Below are 11,624 nucleotides of genomic sequence, written 5' to 3'. Positions count from 1 at the left end.
GTGAAGGCACTTGGTCTATTAAAGGATCAACAACTCTAGTGTTTCTCCCTAATATGGACGACAGAGTTGTGATAGATACTAGAGTTGTATAGCAACCATCAATTCATCTAAAGTGTGAGCTACCTCACTATGTATAGGAAGAATCTGTGGTGCAGGTAGTGTTTCAGAAGATGAAGTAGATGCAGATGTCTCAGTTTCGATTCTCCTGATTTAAAACAATATATTTAATTTATAACAATTTAGAATAATTATAACGTATTATTTTTAAAAATATAGCCAATCAATATTACACGATGTCTTGCGGGTCCAATTTATTCAACTATTTATTTCTAACACTGTTGGAAATGCTCTCGCTATTAAATGCACGGAGGCTGTTTCCGGGCAAAGTATCCTGTATTTTGATGAAAGGAAACGAATTACTAATCATGTTCTCCTTTTCGATCCACGTGAGTTGGTTTGATCAAATAATTTTTTGTCGATCCCGATCATGAGTTGGGTTATGATCATCGATCATAGAAATGAAATGATCAAATAATTTGTTGAGTCTATCTTCTGCTTCTGCAGATACACTCCATCTTTATTTATTTTTATACAACTTATACTTGCAAATGCTGAGCAGAAAAAACTCTCTCTGAGGTAACAAATACCATACAGATTACACAAACATGTATTAGAGATTCTTTACAGATTACTGACAAGGCCCCTTGCTTCAGTTAATACTCACTCTGATTCTGAAATATCTTCAAGCTCCTTGGTGAATACCCTAGAAGGTGCTGCTGCATTTACATCTTTTGAACTTGTTGAGCTAAAGGGATTTGGAGGCATGGTTGGGCAGTCATCTCCTTGGAGCATTTGAATCACATGTTTCATCGAAGGCCTGTCAGCCGGATGCCAATTTACGCACCAGAGTCCCACAATTGTTAGCTTTCTTTCTATCTTGCTACCAACGCCTTCGCGAATCTGGCTTCTCACCTCCTTCTTTTGCTCAAGCTGACGGAATATCCACTCTGGAAAATATACTTCGCTGGTTTTTTTTGTTCCTTCTGAAATATGATTCTTTGCTCCAACCATTTCAAGCAACAACATACCAAAGCTATAAACATCTGACTTGGATGATACTTTGCCGAAATTCCTAGAAAATACTTCTGGTGCAATATAGCCTATAGTTCCCCTAGCCATAGTCATAGAAACTAAGCTCTGGTCTTTGGTACACAGCTTTGCCAAACCAAAATCAGAGATTTTCGGATTGAAATTTTGGTCTAACAAGATATTATGAGGTTTAATATCAAAGTGGAGGATCCTTTGGGTGCACCCTTGGTGAAGATACTCAATACCTCTGGCGATGCCTAGAGCAATTTCTTCCGTTTTTTCCCAACCAAGAAATCTATCATTCTGATTTTGTCTTGAATAGACAAACTTGTCAAGGGAATTGTTCGGAAGAAACTCATAGACAAGAGCTCGCCTACAGCCATCTGCGCAATACCCAACCAAGCGAACTACATTGACATGGTGGATTAACCCCATAGTACTAACTTCATTTATAAAATCTCCTCCATTTCCTTTAGCATCAACCCTACCATTCAGGACCTTGACCGCAACAACAACATCATTCGAAAGTTGTCCCTTGAAGACTGATCCATAACCTCCTTCCCCTAATTTGACTCTGAAATGATTGCTTATTCTTTTTATATCAGCATAAGAGTATCTCGTGGGCTTGAGAGCTTTGTAGTCCTCCAGAAACAGTTCGATCCTCTGCTGGTAATTTTTCTTCTGCTTGTATAAGTGTAAAGCATAACAAAAGGCTACAAGGAGAAGTAACAAACCAAAGATCCCTCCAGCTTTTCCTACAAAAACGAAATATTATTCGCTGTTGTTTGAAGCAGAAGTATGATACTACCTCAGGTCAGTTTGTCCCCAAAATTGTCAGCATTACTACTTAGGACACCAAGTTCACACACTTTTGATCTCACTAATTATGTACAGAGTACTAACTTCTGGTTTTTTAAACCAGAAACGTGCGATTTCTGTGTACAATATTAAGGACAGGTTACCTGTTACCAGAAGGGCATTTGACCAGGGACCTGTAATTAGAACACAGACTTTAGTTCACTTGCAAATTATAACTAGTAACATATATTCTTAATTAGTTTCTCTACAATTTTTCGAGATTTCAGGATAAATTATACAAGGAAGAGATGAATAACCTTTGGGAGCTGGGAAGCACTGTGTAAGGGTAGTGCTGTTTGGTCTGAATTTGCAGTACTGTCCTTTGGCTTCGCAATCCCCACAACCAGGTTCAGACCAAGACAGCTCTCCCTCATAAAACGGGACACGTGAAATATTGTACAACTTGGTGCAAGATGTTAAGAGCGCTTCCGTGGTTCTGAAGTAAGAGCTGATGGCAAAAACTTGTAAACCATCAAGGCTTACCAAATTAGCAAGGCCTTCGGATTCCCTTGTTACCGGACATTTGTACAAGGTATAATCACCCTGTTCCCTCGACGTGAAAGGTTTATAGGGAGAATCGGACAAGGAGTAGTCATAGTGTTGTTTGAGTTCGATGGACTTTGATGTAAAGCGGAGCTTCTGTGATTTGTAGTCGATGGAATCCACGTAGGCCGTGACAGAGAGTGTAAGATAGAGTCCCGGAAGGGACGTGTTGACCTGGTATTCGAACTTCATCACTGGATAATAAGAATATAAATCATAAGTTTTATAAGCTGAGACATTGCAAGAAAGTTCAAAGGCAGCAGGAGAGCCACAGTGATCTGACTGCAGTTGCTTATCTTTCTCCCAGTAATTCATATGAAAAGGGAACCGAATTTCGCTTCCTCTGTGGCACTTTGTCACACTGCATTCGTTATTTTCGAGTGCTGCAACACCAGATCTACTCATAAAACAGCTTACGAATACTAAAAACTCTAATACATGAACAATAGCCATGTCAAAAATAAGCCCTCCGCGTAGAAATTCTGCAACAGCATGGTCTTATTGTCGGAGAAGACGAGGAAAGAGGAGAGTCCCTGTCATCTGGATAGAAATTGACGGAGTGATGTTGAGTACTTGGTTGACTTGTCATTGTCAAAGACAAAAGCCGGCCATTTTAAAGAAATTGAATAGATTAAGAACATGATAACTATTTGATGGCCGGCCTCTTGGATTTTTCTACTTTGTTCATGTGATGAGTGTATTTTGGTACATTGATATTGAAATTCTTTCGGAAAGCACCTGGAAATGAAGTGTAAGCTTTCCCAGACTATATGCAACACAAATGCATCTCGGGTTTGCAATAGGCCATACATGGTGTAGTGATGTCTTCGTTGATACTAGTCATCGTTGTAGCGTTAACGAGCAGCTTCTGCAAAACCTCTTCTGCTGCTTGCGGTGATTTTGTTAACATAAGCTGCCCTTTTTATCTCCAAGGTCAACAGCACAAATGTCGCGGTTCCAGCTATCAACTTTCTTGTGATGAGAACAACCGTACTATGATAGCTCTTGTCAGTGACAAATTTTATGTGGAGGAAATTAATTATGTGAATTCTTCTCTTCGGATCATCGATTCAGGCCTAGCCAGAAATAACTACTCATGTGATTCCATTCCTCTTCATCCTTTCTTCAACGAGGACAGATATGTCCGTGGAAGCTTTTCTCCGATCGCGGAGATGAATAGGCCAGTGACATATATCGACTGCCCTGCTCCTGTTGGGAATTCATCAACTCGATACATTCCAACACGTCCTTGCTCATCATCACGAGTCTCTTCCTACGTCGTCGTTGGATATATGAATATCTCCGAAGTGGAAAACAATTGCACGATCAGGAAGACAACTTGGGTGTCGTCGCAGTGGCCTAACATTGATAAAACTTCTTTCTTGGAGATTTCGGATGATATGGCTTACGGGGTAGAGCTTTCGTTCAAATATTTATCCTGCTTAAAGTGTCATGATCCTCGATCGCACTACTGTCGGAGAGTTAGAAGGAATGAAAGTCCTTATCTTTTCTGCACTGACAGTGAGTATTTTACGTCGTTTAATTGGTTGATCTTCACATTAACACCATACATTTCTTCAAATTTTGACTTGGGTCACTATTTTAGGCTAACGAAATCCTATATATATATTTGTAGCAAGATACCGTTCTTCCATCATAAATAAAATATATAATCTGATTTCTTATTACTTCTACAAGTCAATTAAGTAGTTCTTATCAGTGTTAGAGGTCAGATATCACTTGCATTGAGGCACAAACTTCTCCAGTTCTCCCTAAACTTTGTCCGAGGCTTGTTAGTTTCTGAGCGATGCGGTCTCTAAGACTGACACAAAACGAGCCGTGTCATATAATAAGTCGCAAGATATACTCCCTCCGTCCCTTTTTACTTGTCCCTTTTGAAAAAATAACGCATCTTAAGAAAATGTTAGGTGGATATCTTGTTTTCATACATATCCCTAATAAATGTAATGAATTAGATAGAGTTGTGTATATATATATGCTAGTCAAACATTGGAAGTTGTTACATTTTGAAAAAACATACAAAAAGTTGCTTTGAAAAGAGAAGTGGACAAGTAATTTGGGACAAATTTTTTTTTCAAAAGGGACATGTAAAAAGGGACGGAGGGAGTACAAAATTTTAAAAGAGCCATTGATTGCCTCTGTTAGGATATAATATTATCCTTCTTAGCGCTTCTTCTAATACTTTAACATGGTATCAGAGTTCAGACCGGTGAAAGACTAGAGTTTGACTCGTGCAATCCCCAAGATTCTTATATTTGATTATGGACACAAAGCCAAAATTAAGCGCCGGTTTGTTTAGAGGAAGCAGAAGCTGCTTCTGGTTTATGCTTTCCTTGACCCGTTTGTGTAAATAAGTAGAAACACTTTTAAGAAGTTGAGATTGCTAAATTTTGTCTCACAACTTCTACTTCTTTTCCAAACACTTTATTAACTTATTTACTTCTCACTTCTAATCCACTTCTTTACTTTAAGAAAGAAGTCACTTTTTTTAAGCTTGCCCAAACACCCCTGCCCCAAAGATGAGAGCCCGTGATCTACTCTCAACCTAAAAATGAGGTCATCCTGAGGTTTTAGAAGAACTAGTCACTTAACAGCTAGCACTCCGGGTAGACAATCTGATACCCGTTATACTCAGATTCTCCTTTTTTCTCCAGCTCAGTGCTTCTTTAATCTACACAAATTCTGCGGATTACTGATTATATTTATCTTATTGGGATGGATTATGTATAGTAGTCGTATTAGGTGACTCTACCCGTCTACCGTCTCTAGACTGATATAACAAAGAGCTTGTTTGCCCTTTAAAAGAGGATGTTACTGCATGTTTAGGACAGTGGTTGCACCGCTTTCCTCTTCATTCTTTCAATTTACTTTCACAGTTCCTGTTTGCATATTTAGGGGTTGCTCAACTGTTTTGCATGTCTTGCAGGCATATGGTACGACTCTTGGCGGTTTTTTCTTGGTGAGCAATTCAATGATTTCCTTTGTTCACTCTGACCAGTAATCTCTTTTATGTGATTTTGAACATATTTCTGTTGCTTTATTCCTTCTTATCACCGCGAGGGCACAGAACTTGCAGGCCTGATTTGGGGTAAGATTTTAGACTTCACAATGACATCTTATCATGTTGATAAAAAACACTTAGTTGTTTCTAATATCAACCAAAGTACAAATTGTAAAATTTTGTTTGCTCTCATCGAATGACTTTGCATATCTTGTAGGTGGTTGGCTTTTCGTCTTGTTGATATTTTCAATAGGTGAGCAATTTTTTTAAAATATTTTGTATTATCCTGATTAATATGCAATGTGATTGTTAACATCTCGATCTGTTTTTGAATTATAACCATATAGGCTTTCAAGATTTCACCATACTCGGTAAGAGGTTGTACTTCTCGATGATACTGAGTAAGATGTTACACTTCACAATGACTATTATTAACTTCGATGATACTGAGAAGAAACAAATTAATTAATTTAGCATGTCACATGTAATTAAAGATGCAATAGGATTTTGGATGAAATGTCTTTTGTAGCATTATGTCTCGTGTTTTTGCAGGAATGGCCCTGGGTGCAAGATACTTTTGTGGAATAGCTTTTTTATCTGTTATTTTGATCTATAAATGGAGGAGAAGACATTTATCAGCACATGACACTATTGAAGACTTCCTGCAAGGTCACAACAATCTGATGCCTATTAGGTACACTTATTCCCAGATCAAGAAATGCACCAAAGGGTTCAATGATAAGTTGGGTGAAGGAGGTTTTGGTGCTGTATATAAAGGAAAACTTCGGAGTGGACTTCTTGTAGCTGTTAAAATATTGAGCAACTCCAAGGCTAGTGATGACCAAGATTTCATCAATGAAGTTGGTACAATTGGTAGAATCCACCATGTTGGCATTGTGAGGCTTGTTGGCTTTTGCGTTGAAGGTTCAAAACGTGCTCTCGTTTATGAGTTCATGCCTAATGGATCTCTTGACAAATATATTTTTCAAGAAAAAATTGGAGGTGAAGTAGGAACAACCACTTTGAGTTGCGAAAAGATTTATGAGATCTCATGCAAAGTGGCATGTGGCATTGAGTATTTACATCGAGGTTGTGACATGCAAATCCTGCATTTTGATATCAAGCCTAATAATATCCTCCTCGATGCAAAATTTAATCCAAAAATCTCTGATTTTGGCCTTGCAAAATTATGTGCTACCGATCATAGTATTGTGACTATGACTGCAGCACGGGGAACCCTGGGTTACATGGCCCCAGAGCTATTTTACCAAAATATCGGAGGTGTTTCTTATAAGGCGGATGTTTATAGTTTTGGAATGTTGTTGCTGGAAATGGCGGGGAAAAGACATAATGTGAATCCTTTTGTGGATGAAAGTAGTCAAATATACTTCCCTTCATGGATATATGACCAAATTAGCAAAGGGAAGGAGATTGAAATGGACCATGCTACGAACAATGAAAAGGAGTTGATTAAGAAGATGATTATTGTAGCAATGTGGTGTATACAGATGAAGCCAACTGAGCGTCCTTCGATGCAGAAAGTTATTGAAATGCTGGAAGGGGATCTTGAAGTATTAGTGATACCTCCTAAACCTCTGATTTGTCCCCAAGAGCCTCCATTTGAGGATCAAGAACTGGATCTTACATCACCTATCTGATGATTATATTCCATAGCTCTGTTATTAATAAGATGATATTAGCCTACTTTATCACTTAATTTGTTAAATCAAGAACTGTATTAATATGCAGTGTTAATTACAATTGCATTAACAGTTTCCAAATATATATTACACCTTATATGTACCTAGTGGCCAAGTACTCGGCCCCTTTATTCAACTTGTAATCACTCTGATTCTGAAATAACTTCAAGCTCGTTGGCGAATGGCCTAGCAGAAGCTGCTGAGAATGCATTTCTCGAACTTGTTGAGCTAAATGGATTTGGAGGCATGGCGGGGCAGTCTTCAGCTTCGAGCATTTGGATCACATGTTTCATTGAAGGTCTGTCTGCTGGATGCCAATTCACGCAACAAAGTCCCACAATTTTTAGCTTCCTTTCTATCTTGCTCTTACCGTCTTCCTCAATCTGACTCCTGGTCTCCGTTTCCTGCTCAAGCTGACGAAAAATCCACTCAGGAAAATATACTTCGCTTGTGTTTTCTGTTTCTGTTAAAGTATGATTCCTTGCTCCAACCATTTCAAGCAACAACATCCCGAAGCTATAAACATCTGACTTGGATGATACCTTTCCGAAATTCCTAGAGAAAACTTCTGGTGCAATATAGCCTACTGTCCCTCTAGCCATTGTCATGGAGACTATGCTTTGGCCTTTGCTACACAATTTTGCTAAACCAAAATCAGCGATTTTAGGATTAAAATTTTGGTCCAACAAGATGTTATGGGGCTTGATATCAAAGTGGAGGATTCGTTGGGCGCACCCTTGGTGAAGATACTCAATTCCTTTGGCGATCCCTAAAGCAATTTCTTCCATCTTTTGCCAACCAAGGAAGCCGTTTCTACGATTCTCTTTAGAATAGACATAATTTTCCAGGGAATTGTTTGGGAGAAACTCATAAACAAGAGCTCGCCTACAACCATCAGCACAATATCCAACCAAGCGAACCACATTCACATGGTGGATTAAGCCTATAGTGCTAACTTCGTTTATAAAATCTGCTCCACTTCCTTTCGCATCAGCCTTGTCATTTAAGATCTTAACTGCAACTGGAACGTCGTTTGAGAGCTGTCCCTTGAACACTGAACCATAACCTCCTTCCCCTAATTTGACTTTAAAATGATTGCTTATCTTTTTTATGTCAGCATAAGAGTACCTTGTGGGCTTAAGAGCTTTGTAATCCTCCAAAAACACTTCAATCTTCTGCTGGTAATTTTTCTTTTGTTTATACAAGTATATCGCATAACAAAAAGCCACAAGCATAAATGAGAGGACTAAGATCCCTCCAACTTTACCTGCATACCTCAAAAAATGATGAGAGTTTAAAACACTACAAAATAATTGTCGAAAGGCCCTAGCCAGAAGAGGTCTAGAGACTCGACTTACTCCCCGACCCACTGTAACCATATAAAAATTATAGAGGAATTTGAAAATTCACCTGTTTCCAGAAGTCTATGCGATGAAGGACCTGCAAATCAAAACGCAAACCTTAATTCACTTGAAAATCATAACCAATAGTACCTAGTTACACAAATTTCTGGAAGTTTTAATATAAAACAAGGAAGAATGAATAACCTTTGGGTACGGGGAAGCACTCTGTATTAGTAGAGCTGTTTGCTTTGAATTTGCAGTACTGATCTTTGCCTTCACAATGTCTACAATTAGGCCAAGACCAAGACAATCCTCCCCCGAAGAACGGGGTCCGTGAAACATTGTACAACTTGGTGCACCATGTTAGAAGCGCTTCTACGGTTCTAAAGTGAGAATAGACCACATAGACTTGATAATCATGACCACTTAGAGAAGGGACTTCTTCAATAATATGATCAATTGTGCCTATGTCACTTATCGTCGCTGAACATCTGTAGAAGGTATAGTCTGTTAAGTACCGGGGATCATCAACTGGAAATTCCCTCAACTTCAAATGTTTAAAAGGAGAATTAGGAAGGTAGTAGCCATAGTGTTGTGTGATATTGTTCGACTTGGTAAAAAAGTGGAGTTGCTGTGATTTGTAGTCGATGGAATCGACATAGGCCTCAACAGAAAACGAGAGATGGATTCCCGGGAGAGAGGTGTTGACCTGGTATTCAAATTTGAGTACGGGGAAATTGTTAGAACGATCAGAGGTACTGCAAGAGAGTTGAAAGCCAGGAACGCCGCAGTATTTGGACCGGAGTTGCTTATCTTTTTCGTGATTGATACGGTGGAAAGGGAACCGAATTTCGGTTCCTCCCCTCCGGCACCATGTCACACTGCATTTGTCATGTTCAAGTGTTGCAACACCATGTTTACTCATGAAACAACATACGAATACAAGCAGCTTTATTACATGAACAATAGCCATATATATATATCAAAGTTCCCGGACCTATACTTGGGCATTAGGCAACTCAAAGCTTTTACTTAAGAGCATTCAGAGGATAAACTCTTAACCACTGCTATCCAACTATGCTCAATATTACTAGTATTCTTAATACTGACATTAGTAATTCATTTTAGAAGTAACGACTCAGTGCCAAATATTATCCCTGCAAATTTAGATAGCTGCCAAGCAGATGACTGGTAGATAAACTACTGTACAAAATAGAAAACAAATGTCTTTATTGTTATTTTAATTAGATAGATGCTCGTGAGCCTGATTGATGGCTTATCGGCTTATCCCTGTTGGCCGGGACAGGAGAGTTGATCGAGACCACATGTTACGTCAAAATATCTCACTTGACTCACTTATGATCGGGATTCATTTAAGCCATCGTAAAACAAATATATATCATTTTGCTCACATCACTATTCATATATCTTTACTTAATTATTTATTAACGTTACGAAATCACTTCGAGTACTATCATAATTGTCTCTAGTTTCAAACATGATATAGATTTTATAGAATTATTTGATAAATAAATTGTTTGAATTTTAAAATTTAAAATGAATATTGTTGTTAGGGGTTAGTGATATATGTTGGTGATATAGCTATTGTATTACAAAATCCTAAGCACAGTAGAAGTTTTTTCATAATAATATAATATTGTAGTCTTTAATTATAAAATCCTTAATATGAAAGTCTAATACTCCCTCCGTCTCAATTTACATGTCCCTTTTGAAAAAACACGCATACTAAGAAAAAAGTTGGTTAGATATAATTTTATCTCAACTATCATTAATTAGTGCATTGATAAGTGAAAATAGAGTCGAGTTTCAAAAAAATCACAATAACCATAGAAATTTAGTGCATTGAGAAATGAGAATAAATGTGGGTTTCAAAAAAATCACAATTAATATAGAGATAAATTTTTGTTGAAATAAGAAAAGGGACAAGTATTTTGGGACAATTTTTTTCAAAAGGAACATGTATTTCGAGACGGAGGGAATAACATAAAGTCCTGACCAATGCGAAACTTTTTTCATAATAGTATAATTATAATAATTATTATAAAATTTTAAAAAATTATATGATAACAAAATTCTAATCACTATAGAAGTCTTTTGATAATAATATAATAATAATCATCATAAAATCCTATCAAATATTGAATTCTTTAATTATAAAATCATTATCGATATGAAAGTCATTTAATAATAGTATAATAAATTATAAAATCTTTACCGGTATGATTTTTCTTCATAACAGTAAAATGCTTGTTATTATTAAATAAAAAAATTATATGACTACAAAATCCTAACACTGTAGAATTCGTCTTTTTTTTTTTTTTTTTTTGTCACGATCTACATACTCGTAGATGAGTTGTATCATAGATACAATAAGCCGCATCAGGGATTACTTTCATTCAATAAAGTTTATCATCTAACCGAAAGATATGCAAAGATATCTCCGGACGTTTAGATAATAAGACTTTAAAGTCTGAAAAGAAAACCCGTAAAATCTCTTTCCAAGCTCCTGAAAATCAAAGCAAGCAAAGAGAAACATAAGAATGATAAATTAAATAAAAAGAAAAAGTGTGGGTGAACTAAACCCAATTATGACATAATTTCCGACCAAAATATATAACAACTTATTCAAAAATAAAAATATTAGAACTTATAAAATTATGAAACAATTATGAAAAGTTATTATGTCTAACCAAAGTAAGAACTTTGGTTAGACACACAATACTAAAGAACTCATAATAAAAAACATAAACAAAAATTTAATTTTTTGTTAGGAAAAAGAATTAATCATTCTAATATGAAAATTATTTATTAAAAAAATTAAAATCCCAATTAACATAAGTTCATTATTTAATAATCCGATTAGACAACAAAAGTTAACATTAGCATAACAAAGTATAAGAATTAATAAAATCTAATTATTAATCCAAGGACAAAATTATCCGCACAATATTCATCTAGGACAAAAAAACGTGTCAACCCATAATGGTCCAAAAATAAATGCCACCAATTATGGCCACCCAAAAAAATGGTACAAACTCCTTGAACATA

The 11,624-nt window shown here is 36.7% G+C and overlaps 3 protein-coding genes across 4 annotated transcripts; 1 reads left to right on the top strand and 2 right to left on the bottom strand.

Annotated features, from left to right (window-relative positions):
* Nucleotides 1-524: 524 nt before the first annotated feature.
* LOC108194779 (rust resistance kinase Lr10) lies at nucleotides 525-3,055 on the bottom strand. Its single transcript, XM_017361717.2, has 3 exons — nucleotides 2,205-3,055; nucleotides 2,052-2,081; nucleotides 525-1,844 (listed from the first exon to the last, which is right to left on the bottom strand). The coding sequence occupies exons 1-3, from the start codon at nucleotides 2,941-2,943 to the stop codon at nucleotides 721-723; spliced, it is 1,893 nt and encodes a 630-aa protein (XP_017217206.1). The 5' UTR covers nucleotides 2,944-3,055; the 3' UTR covers nucleotides 525-720.
* A 124-nt stretch (nucleotides 3,056-3,179) lies between these two features.
* Nucleotides 3,180-7,348, top strand: LOC108193671 (rust resistance kinase Lr10-like). 2 transcript variants are annotated; one of them, XM_064082186.1, is made up of 6 exons: nucleotides 3,180-4,011; nucleotides 5,438-5,470; nucleotides 5,579-5,599; nucleotides 5,730-5,765; nucleotides 5,860-5,883; nucleotides 6,065-7,348. In XM_064082186.1, the coding sequence occupies exons 1-6, from the start codon at nucleotides 3,312-3,314 to the stop codon at nucleotides 7,168-7,170; spliced, it is 1,920 nt and encodes a 639-aa protein (XP_063938256.1). In that variant the 5' UTR covers nucleotides 3,180-3,311; the 3' UTR covers nucleotides 7,171-7,348. The 2 variants fall into 2 exon arrangements, with proteins under 2 accessions (XP_063938256.1, XP_063938255.1); XM_064082185.1 differs by having other exon boundaries at nucleotides 5,860-5,913.
* LOC108193669 (rust resistance kinase Lr10) lies at nucleotides 7,274-9,728 on the bottom strand. The gene is made up of 3 exons (XM_017360423.2): nucleotides 8,760-9,728; nucleotides 8,623-8,652; nucleotides 7,274-8,479 (listed from the first exon to the last, which is right to left on the bottom strand). The coding sequence occupies exons 1-3, from the start codon at nucleotides 9,526-9,528 to the stop codon at nucleotides 7,356-7,358; spliced, it is 1,923 nt and encodes a 640-aa protein (XP_017215912.1). The 5' UTR covers nucleotides 9,529-9,728; the 3' UTR covers nucleotides 7,274-7,355.
* Nucleotides 9,729-11,624: the final 1,896 nt, after the last annotated feature.

Source organism: Daucus carota, chromosome 7 (assembly GCF_001625215.2).
Source record: "Daucus carota subsp. sativus chromosome 7, DH1 v3.0, whole genome shotgun sequence".
NCBI classification, from domain to species: domain Eukaryota; kingdom Viridiplantae; phylum Streptophyta; class Magnoliopsida; order Apiales; family Apiaceae; genus Daucus; species Daucus carota.
Note: the sequence above shows the minus strand (reverse complement) of the source record. Positions and strands in the feature narration are given on the sequence as shown.

Coding starts and splice junctions, on each gene's coding strand:
- LOC108193669 (XM_017360423.2), bottom strand. CDS start 9,528: ATGGCTATTGTTCATGTAATAAAGCTGCTTGTATTCGTATGTTGTTTC. Junction 8,653..8,759: donor GTGCTTCCCCGTACCCAAAG/GTTATTCATTCT, acceptor TTTGATTTGCAG/GTCCTTCATCGCATAGACTT. Junction 8,480..8,622: donor GCATAGACTTCTGGAAACAG/GTGAATTTTCAA, acceptor TGAGGTATGCAG/GTAAAGTTGGAGGGATCTTA.
- LOC108193671 (XM_064082185.1), top strand. CDS start 3,312: ATGTCTTCGTTGATACTAGTCATCGTTGTAGCGTTAACGAGCAGCTTC. Junction 5,471..5,578: donor CTCTTGGCGGTTTTTTCTTG/GTGAGCAATTCA, acceptor GCGAGGGCACAG/AACTTGCAGGCCTGATTTGG. Junction 5,766..5,859: donor CTTGTTGATATTTTCAATAG/GTGAGCAATTTT, acceptor ATAACCATATAG/GCTTTCAAGATTTCACCATA.
- LOC108194779 (XM_017361717.2), bottom strand. CDS start 2,943: ATGGCTATTGTTCATGTATTAGAGTTTTTAGTATTCGTAAGCTGTTTT. Junction 2,082..2,204: donor GTGCTTCCCAGCTCCCAAAG/GTTATTCATCTC, acceptor TTCTAATTACAG/GTCCCTGGTCAAATGCCCTT. Junction 1,845..2,051: donor AAATGCCCTTCTGGTAACAG/GTAACCTGTCCT, acceptor TCGTTTTTGTAG/GAAAAGCTGGAGGGATCTTT.